Raw genomic sequence first — 17,653 nt, 5'->3', positions numbered from 1 at the left:
GCTCGTGATGTCATCAGTGTTCCAAAAAGAAAGGAATTTCCTGTGTAGCATTCAGCAGCTAATAAGTACTGGAAGGATTAAGATTTTTTAATAGAAGTAATTTACAAATATGTTTAACTTTCTGGCATCGGTTGATTTAAAAGAAAAAAGGTTTTCACCGGAGTACCCCTTTAAGGCTGTGTTCACAGGCGGTGCAACAATTGCTGCAAAATTTCGCCATTATAAAATCAGTTTTGGAAAATAGCAGTTAAATTGCTGTTTAAAGGAAAACTGTCACCATTATCACACAATTTTCAAGGTGGATGCTTCTGCCAGGGAAATTCTGCTGTGTGCACGGTGCAGCAGAGTCCCATTGAAAACAATGCCAGTCTGCTGTAACAGAATTTCCGAGCGGAATTCTTCCGTCAGAAATTTTGGTGTGTGAATGGGGCCGTAGACACCGTGGGGGATATTTATCAAAAGATTTAGACTGTTTTTTCCTGTCTAAATTTGTCGCACAGAAAGTCGCAGTCTAAATATGTGCGACTTTTCTGCGACTTTTGCTCTAGAGGATTTTTAGAACATGATGCGTTCTAGTCTATTATAGACGGAAATGCATTGGAAAATCCATTGGTGCTGAATTTATCAAAAGCGACTTTTCAGCGACAAGTCGCATAGGCTGAAAGTACGCCGAAATGTCAGACCATGTTGGAGCAGGTGTAAATACAGTCTAAAGCATAGATCCCGAAGTCCGTGCACAGAATTTATCAAGAGCCGTGCGACTTTTGATAAATTAGGCACACAATAGACCGGACTAACGCTCTGTAGTTTGGTCTATATTGATGCGGGACATAGACAACTTTGATAAATATACCCCCCATGAGTGTTTACCGTTCATAAAAAAACGCCTATACTGTGATTCACTATTTTGGAAAAAAAAATTTAAATGCACATTGGAAGTGCAAAATTATTGTGCAGTTTTGTGGGGGGGGGGGGGGGGGGGGGTTTCGGTCGGAAAAAAAAACACCAAAATTAAGTTTTTGTGAAAATGTAGCCCAGTGTTTCCCAACCAGGTTGCCTCTAGCTGTTGAAAAATTACAACTCCCAGCATGCCCGGACAGCCAAAGGCTGTCCGGGCATGCTGGGAGTTGTAGTTTTGCAACAGCTGGAGGAACACTGGTTGAGAAACACTGACGTAGCCTTATTGAAAGTAGGATTCAGCAGGACTTTAGCATTTGGATACTATGTTAGTTCAGAACTTGACCACTAGAGGGCAATGCAATTCCGTACAGATGATTGGGAAGGACAGAGCCTTCTTTTTTTTTTTTTTTTCTTAAGAGCTTTATTGCTAACGACGCGCGTAAACACTAACAGACATGCGCGCTGTACGTATTGCGTGGTGACGCCGTACGTACGTTTTTGACGGGGTCGAAGGGAAAGGAAGGAGCGTCGGGGCCTATCGTTCAACATGAAGGAGGAGACGTCAAAATAGGAAGAATTGAGAATTTATAGAAAAGGCGCGATAAGGTGCGGGCAGCGGGTGAGTTTCCGGCGGGGGGCGCTGGTGAGGCGGTGTCGGTGGATGAGGGGGGGAAGCCGGGCACTGCTTACAGCTGATGTCTTATATAGGGAGGTGTTAGGCAGGTACATTGCCGGGCTGTTGCCTATAGCGACCAATCAGATCTCTGCTATCATATTCCTATGGCAGCTTGGAGAGTGAAAGCAGGGTTGTGATTGGTGGCTGTGCTCCTGTAGGGAAAGCAGGGCTGGGATTGGTGGCTGTGCCCCTGTGGGGAAAGCGGGGCTGGGATTGGTGGCTGTGCTTCTGTATGGAAAGCGGGGCTGGGATTGGTGGCTGTGCTTCTGTGGGGAAAGCGGGGCTGGGATTGGTGGCTGTGCTTCTGTATGGAAAGCGGGGCTGGGATTGGTGGCTGTGCTTCTGTAGGGTAAGCGGGGCTGGGATTGGTGGCTGTGCTTCTGTAGGGTAAGCGGGGCTGGGATTGGTGGCTGTGCTTCTGTAGGGTAAGCGGGGCTGGGATTGGTGGCTGTGCTCCTGTGGGGAAAGCGGGGCTGGGATTGGTGGCTGTGCTCCTGTAGGGAAAGCGGGGCTGGGATTGGTGGCTGTGCCCCTGTGGGGAAAGCGGGGCTGGGATTGGTGGCTGTGCTTCTGTATGGAAAGCGGGGCTGGGATTGGTGGCTGTGCTTCTGTAGGGAAAGCGGGGCTGGGATTGGTGGCTGTGCTCCTGTAGGGAAAGCGGGGCTGGGATTGGTGGCTGTGCCCCTGTAGGGAAAGCGGGGCTGGGATTGGTGGCTGTGCCCCTGTAGGGTAAGCGGGGCTGGGATTGGTGGCTGTGCCCCTGTAGGGTAAGCGGGGCTGGGATTGGTGGCTGTGCCCCTGTAGGGAAAGCGGGGCTGGGATTGGTGGCTGTGCTTCTGTAGGGAAAGCGGGGCTGGGATTGGTGGCTGTGCTCCTGTAGGGAAAGCGGGGCTGGGATTGGTGGCTGTGCCCCTGTAGGGAAAGCGGGGCTGGGATTGGTGGCTGTGCCCCTGTAGGGTAAGCGGGGCTGGGATTGGTGGCTGTGCCCCTGTAGGGTAAGCGGGGCTGGGATTGGTGGCTGTGCCCCTGTAGGGAAAGCGGGGCTGGGATTGGTGGCTGTGCCCCTGTAGGGTAAGCGGGGCTGGGATTGGTGGCTGTGCCCCTGTAGGGAAAGCGGGGCTGGGATTGGTGGCTGTGCCCCTGTAGGGTAAGCGGGGCTGGGATTGGTGGCTGTGCCCCTGTAGGGTAAGCGGGGCTGGGATTGGTGGCTGTGCCCCTGTAGGGTAAGCGGGGCTGGGATTGGTGGCTGTGCCCCTGTAGGGAAAGCGGGGCTGGGATTGGTGGCTGTGCTCCTGTAGGGTAAGCGGGGCTGGGATTGGTGGCTGTGCTCCTGTAGGGTAAGCGGGGCTGGGATTGGTGGCTGTGCTCCTGTAGGGTAAGCGGGGCTGGGATTGGTGGCTGTGCTCCTGTAGGGTAAGCGGGGCTGGGATTGGTGGCTGTGCTCCTGTAGGGTAAGCGGGGCTGGGATTGGTGGCTGTGCTCCTGTAGGGTAAGCGGGGCTGGGATTGGTGGCTGTGCTCCTGTAGGGTAAGCGGGGCTGGGATTGGTGGCTGTGCTCCTGTAGGGTAAGCGGGGCTGGGATTGGTGGCTGTGCTCCTGTAGGGTAAGCGGGGCTGGGATTGGTGGCTGTGCTCCTGTAGGGTAAGCGGGGCTGGGATTGGTGGCTGTGCTCCTGTAGGGTAAGCGGGGCTGGGATTGGTGGCTGTGCTCCTGTAGGGTAAGCGGGGCTGGGATTGGTGGCTGTGCTCCTGTAGGGTAAGCGGGGCTGGGATTGGTGGCTGTGCTCCTGTAGGGTAAGCGGGGCTGGGATTGGTGGCTGTGCTCCTGTAGGGTAAGCGGGGCTGGGATTGGTGGCTGTGCTCCTGTAGGGTAAGCGGGGCTGGGATTGGTGGCTGTGCCCCTGTAGGGTAAGCGGGGCTGGGATTGGTGGCTGTGCCCCTGTGGGGAAAGCGGGGCTGGGATTGGTGGCTGTGCTTCTGTATGGAAAGCGGGGCTGGGATTGGTGGCTGTGCTTCTGTGGGGAAAGCGGGGCTGGGATTGGTGGCTGTGCTTCTGTATGGAAAGCGGGGCTGGGATTGGTGGCTGTGCTTCTGTAGGGTAAGCGGGGCTGGGATTGGTGGCTGTGCTTCTGTAGGGTAAGCGGGGCTGGGATTGGTGGCTGTGCTTCTGTAGGGTAAGCGGGGCTGGGATTGGTGGCTGTGCTCCTGTGGGGAAAGCGGGGCTGGGATTGGTGGCTGTGCTCCTGTAGGGAAAGCGGGGCTGGGATTGGTGGCTGTGCCCCTGTGGGGAAAGCGGGGCTGGGATTGGTGGCTGTGCTTCTGTATGGAAAGCGGGGCTGGGATTGGTGGCTGTGCTTCTGTAGGGAAAGCGGGGCTGGGATTGGTGGCTGTGCTCCTGTAGGGAAAGCGGGGCTGGGATTGGTGGCTGTGCCCCTGTAGGGAAAGCGGGGCTGGGATTGGTGGCTGTGCCCCTGTAGGGTAAGCGGGGCTGGGATTGGTGGCTGTGCCCCTGTAGGGTAAGCGGGGCTGGGATTGGTGGCTGTGCCCCTGTAGGGAAAGCGGGGCTGGGATTGGTGGCTGTGCTTCTGTAGGGAAAGCGGGGCTGGGATTGGTGGCTGTGCTCCTGTAGGGAAAGCGGGGCTGGGATTGGTGGCTGTGCCCCTGTAGGGAAAGCGGGGCTGGGATTGGTGGCTGTGCCCCTGTAGGGTAAGCGGGGCTGGGATTGGTGGCTGTGCCCCTGTAGGGTAAGCGGGGCTGGGATTGGTGGCTGTGCCCCTGTAGGGAAAGCGGGGCTGGGATTGGTGGCTGTGCCCCTGTAGGGTAAGCGGGGCTGGGATTGGTGGCTGTGCCCCTGTAGGGAAAGCGGGGCTGGGATTGGTGGCTGTGCCCCTGTAGGGTAAGCGGGGCTGGGATTGGTGGCTGTGCCCCTGTAGGGTAAGCGGGGCTGGGATTGGTGGCTGTGCCCCTGTAGGGTAAGCGGGGCTGGGATTGGTGGCTGTGCCCCTGTAGGGAAAGCGGGGCTGGGATTGGTGGCTGTGCTCCTGTAGGGTAAGCGGGGCTGGGATTGGTGGCTGTGCTCCTGTAGGGTAAGCGGGGCTGGGATTGGTGGCTGTGCTCCTGTAGGGTAAGCGGGGCTGGGATTGGTGGCTGTGCTCCTGTAGGGTAAGCGGGGCTGGGATTGGTGGCTGTGCTCCTGTAGGGTAAGCGGGGCTGGGATTGGTGGCTGTGCTCCTGTAGGGTAAGCGGGGCTGGGATTGGTGGCTGTGCTCCTGTAGGGTAAGCGGGGCTGGGATTGGTGGCTGTGCTCCTGTAGGGTAAGCGGGGCTGGGATTGGTGGCTGTGCTCCTGTAGGGTAAGCGGGGCTGGGATTGGTGGCTGTGCTCCTGTAGGGTAAGCGGGGCTGGGATTGGTGGCTGTGCTCCTGTAGGGTAAGCGGGGCTGGGATTGGTGGCTGTGCTCCTGTAGGGTAAGCGGGGCTGGGATTGGTGGCTGTGCTCCTGTAGGGTAAGCGGGGCTGGGATTGGTGGCTGTGCTCCTGTAGGGTAAGCGGGGCTGGGATTGGTGGCTGTGCCCCTGTAGGGTAAGCGGGGCTGGGATTGGTGGCTGTGCCCCTGTAGGGTAAGTGGGGCTGGGATTGGTGGCTGTGCCCCTGTAGGGTAAGCGGGGCTGGGATTGGTGGCTGTGCTCCTGTAGGGTAAGCGGGGCTGGGATTGGTGGCTGTGCCCCTGTGGGGAAAGCGGGGCTGGGATTGGTGGCTGTGCCCCTGTGGGGAAAGCGGGGCTGGGATTGGTGGCTGTGCTCCTGTAGTTGTATCAGGGTGCCCTAGCCTCTTGGTAGTTCTTGTAAATGGTTCTTGTGCCCCCCCCCCCGTCACATGATTGGCACAGTATTATACTTCATATCAATTTCTGATCCACTTTTAGGGAGCCTGTCATCTCTTTCATGCTGCCTGAATCATGAGTGATCCTCAGTGCCTTCTTTCCGCCACACCCGGCTTGGCTGATAGATTTCTCTGTTTGGGTACAGGTAAGGTAGAAGCCATTGGGGACCGCCCAGATGACTCATGGTTCAAGCAGCATGACAGGTACCCTTTAAAGGAGTAGTCAAGTCCTGAAAAACGTATCCCCTATCCTAAGGATAGGGGATAAGTTTCAGACCGCTGGGGCCTCGGCTCGCTGGCCAGAGAGCACGTGTTGACCATGGCACGAAGCGGCGGCCGACACCCCCCCTCAATACAGCGCTATGACAGAGCTGGAGATTGCCAAAGGCAGCGCTCCGGCTTTGCCATAGAGTTGTATTGAGGGGGGCGTGTCAGCCACCGCTTCTTGCGGTGGTCGACACGCCCCCTTCCTGCGGGCTGCCGGCTCCCCGTACGGTCAGACCCCCTGCCATCTGGAACTTATCCCCTATCCTATGTTTTTCAAGACTGGAGATCTCCTTTAATTTAAAGGGTTTATCTAGGATCTGAAAGCATAGCTAATTTCTTTCTCGTAACAGCACCATTCTTGTCCTCAGGTAGTGTGTGGTATTACAACTTGGCTGTAATAATACATACAACCTGAGGTTCTGTTTTTAGGAAAAAGCAGCCGTGTTTTTATAATCCTGGATAACCCTTTAATGACACATGCCATAGAAGTGGGGTGCTGCAGCAACCTATTCCACGCACAGTGCTGTAGATCTATGGCACAGCTATGAAGCGAGCTGGTGCGTAATGATCTCTGCCATTAAAGGGGTGCTCTCCTTGTGCCTCCGATACCCTTCTCCCAGCCTCCTGTGCAACCCTCTTCCTGGTTGACACGTCGGACTTATTGGGCCCCGGCGCTAGAAAAAAGACGGGGGCTGTGGCCTATTACCCACACTTCCACAAGGTGAAGCACACCCACCCATCACGAGATCCATCACGACCAGCCTGAATGTTTGACCACTGCTCCATTCAAACTGGGACACATAGGACCTCCATTCCTGTGATCCTGAGGGTCCCAGTGGTTGAACTCGCACAAATCAGACAGTGGTTGAACTCGTCCGCTGCTCAGGGTTTGGAACAAACGGTTCGGAACGCTGGAGCCGGCGCCGGGAGCTTGTGATGTCTTAGCCCCGCCCCTCATTATGTTACACCCCCCCCACCCCCTCAATGCAAGTCTATGGGAGGGGGCGTGATGACCCCTCCCATAGACTTGCATTGAGGGGGTGAGGCTATGACAACACGAGCTCCCGGCTCCAGTGTTCGGAACAGTTTGTTCCAAACGCTGAGCAGTGGAGTACACCTTTAAGAACACTTTTAAGGATTTCTTGCAGCTGCAAATTATGACTTGTTAACCAATGTCTTCAAACCAGTATGCCTGTCCAGGACTGCTAGGAGTTGTAGTTTTGCAACAGCTGGAGGCACAGGGGTTATTTTTTAAAATATAAGCTACTTTTAATGAGAAGTCTTATGATCAATTTTTTCTTTTTTGTAGGTTTTCCTGTCCGGGATATTCATCATTAACCTGGTGCAGCATATTCCTTTACGCAATGGAGCTACCAAACTACAGCCGACAGCTCCTACAGCAGATCTACACCTTGTGTAAAGAGCAGCAGTTTTGCGATTGCACAATATTCGTTGGCTCCTTACACTTCCGAGCCCACAAACTCATTCTTTCTGCCGCCAGTTTGCTCTTTAAGTCCCTGTTGGAAACTACTGAAACCATCTCCATAGACGCCTCTGTTGTCTCCACCGACGAGTTCTCTCTGCTCCTAGAGATTATGTACTCAGGAAAATTACCCCCGGGGAAGCACAACTTGACCAAAATTATCTCCGTGGCCGACAGCCTTCAGATGTTTGACGTGGCTGTAAGCTGTAAGAACCTCCTGACTGAACTAATGAGTCACTCCACCCAGAAAAAAGAAGTCCCGATCCAGCCATTAACCTTTGTAAAAGCTGATATCAAGCCAGTCATCCCTAGGAGTAATGTAGTGAGTGAAACCATCGCCATTGAAAAGGTGTTGTCTCCCATGAGTGCGGCAGCTTCTTCTGTCCTGTCCGCTTCAGAGCAACAACAAACTAATAAAACTCTAAACCCCACGTTATGTACCAAAAAATTGGACTCTAATGGCAATCTGCAGCCTGCAAACCCGACTTTACCCGACGGATCTACAGAGCAAAGTTCACATAGTCCTAAGATTGCTGAAACAAAGGAGGAAAACGTCACAGGGTCTTCTAGTGCCGAAAGAACACTAACCTCAGCACCAGTTTTGAAGAAATCTGATAAAGCTTCTAGTCCTCCAAAAACTGGAAGCACAATGTGTGTCCCTCCGATAGAGATCTGTCCTCAGCAAAAGCTGTCAGAACAAGAAGTGGCTCATAAAGGGATGGATTCTAACTCTGAAAGAGCAAATGCTGAAGCCACATCCTGCAATACAGCACAAGATGGTGAATCGGCTGGAGCAGAGGAGACTGCAGAGCCTGCTGCCAAGAAAAGAAGACTTGATGAATCTGGTAATTTTATGCCTTATTTACTTTTAACACTTAGGCCCTCATTTACTTCATTAAATCGGGTTGTCTATGTTGCTTTCTTACCCGACTGCTTTTTTCCCCTGGTATTTATTATTATGTCGCATCCTGTTTGTCGCACGTGGGTTTTGTTGGTTTTGGTTTCCAACTCCTCTGAGCTGTCGGGGAAAAAATCCACAACAATTCAACAAATTCGGGTTGGAAACCTTAATAAATACGTGGGAAAGCTCAGAAATGTCGGGTTACGCCCCTTTTTCGGGTTTGGGAGAATCCACATCGGGTCCGTCGGGAAAAAATGTCGCATAGTGTTGCAGACTGGCGCACGATGTCTGCGACATGGCGCAGACAAAGATGCGCCAAAAAAACCCGACAAAAGAGGTCGGGTTTAGAATAGTAAATGAGGGCCTGAGGGTTCATTCACACGTATCATATCAGCTGCAGATTTACCACTGTATTCATATATATATATATATATATATATATATATATATATATACACATATATACACACACACACACACACACACAGTGGTCCCTCAAGTTACAATATTAATTGGTTCCAGGACAACCATTGTATGTTGAAACCATTGTATGTTGAGACCATAACTCTATGGAAACCTGGTAATTTGTTCTAAAGCCATCCAAAAAAAAATAAAGAAAAAAAAGTTGCTAACTAATACAGATAAAGCAAGTCCTTACATGTAAAAGTAAGCAAGATCTGCTGGGAGCTGTAAATCGCTGTCTGTCAGTGTTTCCCAACCAGGGAGCCTCCAGCTGTTGCAAAACTACAACTCCCAGCATTTTTTTTTTTTTTAAACTGGTGCCAGAAAGTTAAACAGATTTGTAAATTACTTCTATTAAATCTTTACCCTTTTGTACTTATTAGCAGCTGTACACTACAGAGGAATTTCTATTTTTGAATTTCTTTTTGTCTTGTCCACAGTGCTCTCTGCTGACACCTGATGCCCGTATCAGGAACTGTTCAGAGCAGGAGAAATTCCCCGTAGTAAACCTACACTGCTCTGGACAGTTCCTGACACGGACAGAGGTGTCAGCAGAGAGCACTGTGGACAAGACAAAAAATAAATTCAAAAAGAAAAGAATTTCCTCTGTAGCATACAGCTGCTAAAAAGTACAGGAAGGGTAAACATTTTTTAATAGAAGTAATTTACAAATTTGTTTAACTTTCTGGCATCAGTTCATTAAAAAAGCGGGTCGGGCCCGACACCTAGCAACGGCCGGGACCTGTGGCTACTGATCGCGGTGCCGCGTGCTATTAACGCCTCATCTAAAGTGAAAGTAAACTAACACCGGTTAGCTTAGGGAGCTGTTCGGGATCGCCGCGATGAAATTGCGGCATCCCGAACAGCTTACAGGACAGCAGGAGGGACCCTACCAGGCATGAGCAAGTCATGCGGCAGAATCATTAATCAATGGTTTCCTTTCAGTACTTATGAGCTGTTGAGTTGTTATTTTCTGTCTAAGTGCTCTCTGATGACACCTGTCTTGGGAACTGTCCAGAGTAGAAGCAAATCCCCATAGTAAACCTCTTCTACTCTGTGCAGTTCCCGAGACAAGTAGAGATGTCAGCAGAGAGCACTGTTGCCAGACAGAAAATAACTCAACTTCAGCAGCTAATAAGTACTGAAAGGATAAAAAAAAAAATAATAGAAGTAATTTACAAACCTGTTTAACTTTCTGGAGCCAGGTGATTAAAAAAAAATTTTTTTTTTCCTGGGATACCCCTTTTAAGTCTATAGAAAAGAGAGACAGCAAAGTACGGTGCTTGGCTGTTTTTTTCAGCCCCATAAACACTCATTAGAGCAGCAACAGTCACGTTCACCCATAGCTCAATTCAACACTCTTTTTTTACTGTAGTCATCTAGTGAGGGGTAGAAAGGGGGGGGGGGGGGGGGTCAGAACCACTGTCCAGTGTTGGTGTCATGTATCACCTATCTTTACCTTTGCTCCAAGCTGAGGAATGGTGTGGGATCAGAGGAGACCGACGATACAAATACTGTTTTCTCAGTCGCTTTATTGGGGGGGACACAGACCATGGGAATATGCTCTGCCACTAGGAGGCTAACACTAAGCAAAGAGAAAGGTTGGCTCCTCCCTGGCAGGATTTACCCGCATACTGGCACTGAGCTGTGCTTTCAAAGAATTGGCAGTAATCCCTTTTTTATGGATGGATGAATGGATTTATTTATTTGTTTATTGATCTGGGTGACCTGTATTTTGTTTGTAGAACCTGAGAAAACTTCGGGTGAGTTGGATTTTCTTATCCGTTATGAAAGTATCTTCAGCGAGGCTCTGTCAGACCCCCAGAGTGTCCTAGAAAACCTCAACAAGTGTCAAGAAATCAATGAGGCCGAGAAGCAGGTAAAAGCTCCCACAGTCTGTGTGTTACCCCCCCCTTAACCCCTTAAGGACTGACAATTTAATTTTAAAGTTTTCATTTTTTCCTCTTCGCCTTCTAAAAATCATAACTCTTTTATATTTTCATCCACAGACTAGTATGTGGGCTTGTTTTTTGCGCGACCAGTTGTCCTTTGTAATGACATCACTCATTATATCATAAAATGTATGGCGCAACCAAAAAACACTATTTTTGTGGGGAAATTAAAAAGAAAAACGCAATTTTGCTAATTTTGGAAGGTTTCGTTTTCACGCCGTACAATTTACAGTAAAAATGATGTGTGTTCTTTATTCTGAGGGTCAATACGATTAAAATGATACCCATTATTATATACTTTTCTATTATTGTTGTGCTTAAAAAAAAAATCACAAACTTTTTAACCAAATTAGTACGTTTATAATCCCTTTATTTTGATGACCTATAACTTTTTTATTTTTCCGTATAAGCGGCGGTATGAGGGCTCATTTTTTGCGCCATGATCTGTACTTTATTTTGATACCACATTTGCATATAAAAAAAACTTTTAATACATTTTTTATAATTTTTTTAAATAAAATGTATTAAAAAAGTAGCAATTTTGGACTTTTTTTTTCTTATTTTTTTTTACGTTCACGCCATTCACCGTACAGGATCATTAACATTTTATTTTAATAGTTCGGATATTTACGCACGCGGCGATACCAAATATGTCTATTAAATTTATTTTTTACGCTTTTTGGGGGTAAAATAGGAAAAAACTGACGTTTTACTTTTTTATTGGGGGAGGGTATTTTTTTTTTTTACTTTTACATTTTTTTACATTATTTTTTTACACTTGAATAGTCACCATAGCGGACTATTCATAGCAATACCATGATTGCTAATACTGATCTGTTCTATGTATAGGACATAGAACAGATCAGTGTTTTCGGTCATCTCCTGCTCTGGTCTGCTCGATCTCAGACCAGAGCAGGAGATGCCGGGAGCCGGACAGAGGCAGGTGAGGGGACCTCCGTGCGGCGTTCTGAACGATCGGATCCCCGCAGCAGCGCTGCGGGCGATCTGATCATTCATTGAAATCGCGTACTGCCGCAGATGCCGGGATCTGTATTGATCCCGGCATCTGAGGGGTTAATGGCGGACGCCCGCGAGATCGCGGGCGTCGGCCTTTGCCGGCGGGTCCCTGGCTGCGATCAGCAGCCGGGATCAGCCGCGCATGACACGGGCATCGCTCCGATGCCCTCGGTTATGCACAGGACGTAAATGTACGTCCTGGTGTGTTAAGTACCGCCGCACCAGGACGTACATTTACGTCCTGCGTCCTTAAGGGGTTAAAGGGGTACTCCGGTGGAAAACTTTTTTTTTTTTTTTTTTTTTTTTTTATCAACTGGTGCAAGAAAGTTAAACAGATTTGTAAATTACTTCTATTAAAAAATCTTAATCCTTCCAGTACTTATTAGCTGCTGAATGCTACAGAGGAAATTCTTTTCTTTTTGGAACAGAGCTCTCTGCTGAAGTCATGACCACAGTGCTCTCTGCTGACATCTCTGTCCATTTTATGAACTGTCCACAGTAGAAGAAAATCCCCATAGAAAACATGCTGCTCTGGACAGTTCCTAAAATGGACAGAGATGTCAGCAAAGAGCACTGTGGTCATGATGTCAGCAGAGAGCTCTGTGTTCCAAAAAGAAAATAATTTCCTCTGTAGTATTCGGGTGCTAATAAATACTGGAAGGATTAAGATTTTTTAATAGAAGTAATTTACAAATCTGTTTCTTCCTGGCACAGTTGATAAATAAAAACAACAAAGTTTTCCACCGGAGTACCCCTTTTAAAGGAGTTATCCAGTGAAATACAACTTCTTCCCTATCCTCAGAATAAGGAAGAAGTGTCTGATCACAGGGGGGGGGGGGGGGTTCCAACCTCTTAGGACCCCATGTGATCTGCAGAACACATTCCTGGCTCTCGGTGAGAGCGCATGTTGCGGACAAAATGCTTCCCATTCATTTCTGCAGGGGCAAGTACAGAACTTGGGCTTTTTTGGGGCTTCCATAGAATGCAGAGAGACAACCTCTCAGCGATCAGACACACAAGTTGTTTATTTATTGGGCTGAGTTCACATTTGACCAAATTAGCAAATGCCACAAGCTAGATCCGATGTCCCATCAATTTCTCTATAGGGTAAAATATGGGAATAACACCAGACCAGTGTATTTGCCATCCAGCATGGATTTGATGGATCAATTAACCCGGCATACAACATTTTTTGATCAGCACCAAATGGCAAATATGCCTGATGAATGGGAACAAGGCCTTACACGTTGTAGATGGGATCTGTGCCGCACCTGAAGTTTTGCTTTTATTTGTGTGTGTTTTGTACTAAAGGCTGTGGTGGAATGTTGTCAAGCTGAAGAAGGGAGCTCAACATTTGCAAAACTCCTAGAAAAGGTTAAAGATGGGCAGAGCATTGTTGTAGAGACTGTCCTGGCTTTACTCAAGTTGTGCAGAGACACCAATCCGAGTGTAAATGAAGCCTTACGTGAGAAGGAGCCGCAGGAGAAGGACTCGGCAGAGGAAGAATCAGAGGAGACTGGTAAGAGGAACATCACAGAAAAGGATCTATTAGAGGTTTTCTAGTTTTGTCAGTTAAGGGGTACTCCACTGCCCCAGCATCCAGAAGTTCAGAACGCTGGGTGCGGGGGTCATGAAGTCACAACCATGCCCCTCGTGACATCACACCCCCTCAATGCAAGTCTATGGGAGGGGGCGTGACGTACGCATTCAGAACTAAATGTTCCGGACCCTGTGGCTAGGGATCGACCGATCATCGGTTTGGCCGATATTCACGATTTTGGACGTTATCGGTATCGGCAATTACCTTGCCGATAATCTGATAACACCGCACCGCCCTGGCCAGAGACCGCCGCCGCTGCTGCCCCATTGCCACACCCATCCCCGGTTTTATAATTACCTGTTCCCGGGTCCGTGCTGCTTCTTGCTCCCGCGGCATCCTGTGTTACGCTGTGCTACGCAATGACGAGTGACGTCCACAACGCGACGTCACTGTCAGTGCGCACAGTGACAGCTCAGGAGGACGGCACCGGTGACAGAAGTAGCGCGGACTGCGGGCCCTGGGAACAGGTAATTATAAAACCGGGAATGGGGCCGGGGCGGTGCGGTGGTGGAGGGGGGGGGGGGGGGGGGCGGTGACGGTTATAGGACTCAGGAGGACCCCAGGACAGGCAGGGGGAGAGAAGCGGGGTGGCGGCGGTGGTCTCTGGCACTGCAAAAGCTGCTGCAGTTCATTGATTTAAAGCGCCGCTTTAAATACATGATCTGCATCGGTGTCGCCTCGGGGAGGGGGGGGGGGGGGAGAGATGAATAGCCGGTAACTTATACCGGAATATCGGTGTATAAGCTATCGGCCCTAACCTCCACAGAGTATCGTATCGGCCCTAAAAAATCGATATTGGTCGATCCTTTCCTGGGGCAGTGGAGTACCCCTTTTAAGTTTAATCATTGTATAATGAAAAGTTATTTTACTTTTTATATACAGTATATCATTCGTGTAGACCAGCTTTCTGGCATACAATAGCAAGTTTTTGAGCAAACCTTACATTTTGCTAATTGTTTCTGACCCCACTTTAGAAAAAGTAGATAAGCTTAGCTGGTTGGGAAATGGCCACTTAAAAATTGCATACGTTATAACTAAAATCTATGCTAGATTGCAAGCTGTGTAGATATTAGCCACAGTGAAAGATGATGCAAATTTATTAGGAGACTTTCATCACTTAATATATTTGGGGCATCTCACTCCAACGCATCTTTTTATCAAGACCGACCTATGAAAGAATGATCTTAAGAAACAAAACTCAGACTGAATTCATTAACAGTTGTCAAGATATCCTCTTGCTGTCAGTGAATAGGGATTTTCTATCTAAAGACTGAAAAGTTGTACTAACTAAATACTTGGATTTACTTTGCTACAGTTACATTCAATTTAGACCAGGGCTTGACAAATCTGTTATGAATCCATGTTAGGAGCTAGGATGCCGCACGTCACGTAACGTTGGCGGAGCACTGGACCACCAGGTATGTGCACCATAACTGTTTAAACAGTTAAATGACAGGCATCTGAATGTTCTCTGGTTTCCATCATTTCCGGCAGTTGTCAGCAGCTGGTACCTGCCTGATATGACATGGACCCAGCTTCCTGGTGCTAGTCATACTCCCTCACCCGACCCACAACATAAATGTATGTTAAGGGTTAGGACGGGGTTAATGGAAGAGGCTGACAAAAGCCTAGGCACCAGGTCAAAGTTACCAGTCACCATGGCGACCTGGCGCCTGGTATTTGTCAAGCCCTGTTCTACTGTTATTTTTTTTTTTTTTTCCTAATGTAAAAGCTTTTTATTTTGTCACTGACAGAAAGCAGAGATTTTTAAAGTGGTGAGGAATTGAATGTAAGTGTATTAAAAAACTTCAGCATGTTATGCAATCATTAAGTTCTATCTATTTACAACTGGAAAGTCTCCCTTAAAGGGGAACTGCGCCCCTAGACATCTTATCCCCTATCCAAAGGATAGGGGATAAGATGTCTGATCGTCGGGGTCCTGCCGCTTGGGACCCCTGCGATCTCCCTGCTGCACCCGGTGTTCTTTTAGAGTGTCGGGTGCAGCGCCGGAGGCTCGTGATGTCATGCCCCGCTCGTGACATCACGGCCATGCCCCCTCAATGCATGTCTGTGGGAGGGGGCGTGGCCGTGACGTCACGAGTGGGACGTGAATGTCACTCACGATCAGACATCTTATCCCCTATGCTTTGGATAGGGGATAAGATGTCTAGGGGCAGAGTACCCCTTTTAAATACCTTTTGAGCAACAGGAAAAGTGGCCATCCTACTACATCTTCCATTAGCAGAGTAAATACTGTTTTGATGGGATTTTTGTCTCCATATTGACAGAGCTGGCAGAAAAAGGAAAAACCTTGTTTGATCTCCTGATGGAACGCAGAGAAGAGCTGATACAGTGTATAACCGAGCTCAGCCCCATCATCGAGTGTCTGGATACCGCAGAGGAGGGCTTTCTTACCAACATCGAGAAAAAGGTATTTCACATTGTTCCCTCACTCTCCTGATGGATGAACTTTTTTTTAATTTTTTTTATTTTTTATTTTTGGTTTGATTTATTGCTGAAGTTTTACCAGCGGCAGTAATCCTATATCCCTTGTAATAACAGGTGATCACGGACTGCTGTGAAGGTGCGTCACACAAGGAAGCCATGGATAAACTCTTGAGGAAAGCATCGGATACCAAAACCTTGAGCCCTGATAGTCTGATCAAACTTCTGCAAGCCGTGAGAGAAGCCTTCCCCGATCTGCACGCTTTGCTTGATATTCTTGAGCCGCACAGTAAAAAAGCCACCTTTAAAGGTATAAAACATTAAAGTACCTGTCATGATCTTGTTAAATGTTATAATCCTCATGATAAACCTCCCCCTGCCTTTATTTTTATTATTTAGTTTTCTACCTTGATTTTGTTCTGTATTTTCTGCTCAGTCTCAGGGTGCATGCACACCAAGTTTTTGCAATACAGTTCCCGTATCAGGTTTTCGATGAAAAATGGATTCCTCAAAACCTGACTAAACTGTATCAAAAAGTGTGTACAAATTTTAACCCATATACGGTTGAAAACCATATACGGTTTGAAAAATTATATCCGGTTGCATCTGTTTTTTAAGAAAAAAAACGGACCATAAAACGTGGTACACTACGGTTTTGGGTACGGGTAAAAAACTGGACACAACCGTATGTGATTGCTAAACGGACTAAACCGAATGATGCGTTTGACGTATACGGTTTACATTGTTAAGTCAATGCATACAGTTTTCTATACGGTTCCGTACGGTTTTTAACTTGAAACAATATACGGGAACTGTATAGCAAAAACGTGGTGTGCATGCACCCTCAGTCAGATTCACAGACTGGGAAGGGGTGTTACCCAGCAAGCGTGACATCATCTGAAGCCATACAGGTGAGAACTTCCTCCTTCCCTCCCTCCAGCCCAGAGCAGTTCAATGTGAAATGCACCATGATTGGCTAAGGCTGCACCCCCCCCCCTCCTCCTCCTCCTCCTCCTCCTCCTCTCAGCACTCCAGACTGCATTTCCTGATTTTGGACTTCTGCCAGGCCAACAGGAGTCCAAAGTCTGTGCATGAGATGGGGGGGAAATGTGCTCTGGACAAGTAGGGAGACGCCTAGTGGCAGCTTTTTTAAACATAAATAAAACATAGAAAAATATTTTTTTCTTTACCATAAGGAGTGCAGTAGCAAAAATTAGTTTTAATAACAATGCCCATTTAAAGTATTCCAGCTTAGTCGCCCAGTAGTCAGATCCCCATGGTTGACTAGGTGTATCAGCATGTGCCTCCCCCCATTCCCACTCCTTGTCTAGTGGTTAAACGCAGAGGATCATAATTATCTCCAATCTCTGCAATTGCAGTGAGTTGTGAGCTACAATGAACAGGTGACCCGGACTATCTGCTTATTGAAAATGTCCTGTCTACAACATAACTACAGCTGTAAACATTACCATTCAATGTGCTGCCACCTGGAGGCAAACTAATCTCTAGCGCATTCGTTAGACTTGGATTCCACTTGACTTTTTTTTTTTTTTTTTTGTGGCCAGATATTACTGGGAGTTAATGGGCGAAATATGAAACGCCATACACACTTTGCTGTTTCTCTATCGGCTCCATTGGGGGGGACACAGACCGTGGGTATATGCTGCTGTCTCTAGGAGGTGTGACCCTATGATAACAAAAAAAAGTCTGCTCCTCCCAGCAGGATATACCCGCCTTCAGGTTCTGAGCTAGTCAGTTTTAGCTTAGTGTCTAGTAGGAGGTGGACATGGCCTGGAATTCTCCAGACCAGGTCTTCTGATTTATTGTTTTCCTAGTATAGGGACGTGTTAGGGGGGGCACAGACATTGCGTATATGCGCTGTTCACCCTCGTCAACGGTCAGAGCCTGGGTTGGTACCTCATGGGTCTGGGTCACCCTATTTCCCTGCTCGCCTCGCTCGTGCATAGCAGCTAGGCATGATGCAGGCGACAAAAAGCTGACTGAAGACTTAACGGAAGACTCAATTAGGTAAGTTCTTCAGACTGAGGCAAGTACATTTCCCTTTTCTCCC

General features: G+C 48.5%; 1 protein-coding gene across 3 annotated transcripts in view; it reads left to right on the top strand.

Annotated features, from left to right (window-relative positions):
- The first annotated feature begins 1,363 nt into the window (after positions 1 to 1,363).
- Positions 1,364 to 17,653, top strand: part of ZBTB40 (zinc finger and BTB domain containing 40) — a 53,351-nt gene continuing 37,061 nt past the window's right edge. For 2 of the 3 annotated variants that reach the window (XM_056542660.1, XM_056542658.1), the window contains exons 1-6: positions 1,366 to 1,519; positions 7,032 to 8,050; positions 10,314 to 10,447; positions 12,849 to 13,056; positions 15,426 to 15,568; positions 15,700 to 15,892. In XM_056542660.1, coding sequence (XP_056398635.1) covers positions 7,087 to 8,050; positions 10,314 to 10,447; positions 12,849 to 13,056; positions 15,426 to 15,568; positions 15,700 to 15,892 — 1,642 coding nt within the window. In that variant the 5' untranslated portion in view covers positions 1,366 to 1,519; positions 7,032 to 7,086. Of the gene's footprint in view, positions 1,520 to 7,031; positions 8,051 to 10,313; positions 10,448 to 12,848; positions 13,057 to 15,425; positions 15,569 to 15,699; positions 15,893 to 17,653 lie in introns of all 3 variants that reach the window. The other variant, XM_056542659.1, reaches the window with a different exon arrangement.

Source organism: Hyla sarda, chromosome 10, assembly GCF_029499605.1.
Source record: "Hyla sarda isolate aHylSar1 chromosome 10, aHylSar1.hap1, whole genome shotgun sequence".
NCBI lineage: Eukaryota > Metazoa > Chordata > Amphibia > Anura > Hylidae > Hyla > Hyla sarda.
The sequence above is the reverse complement of the archived record's forward strand: the minus strand, read 5'-3'. Positions and strand labels throughout refer to the sequence as shown.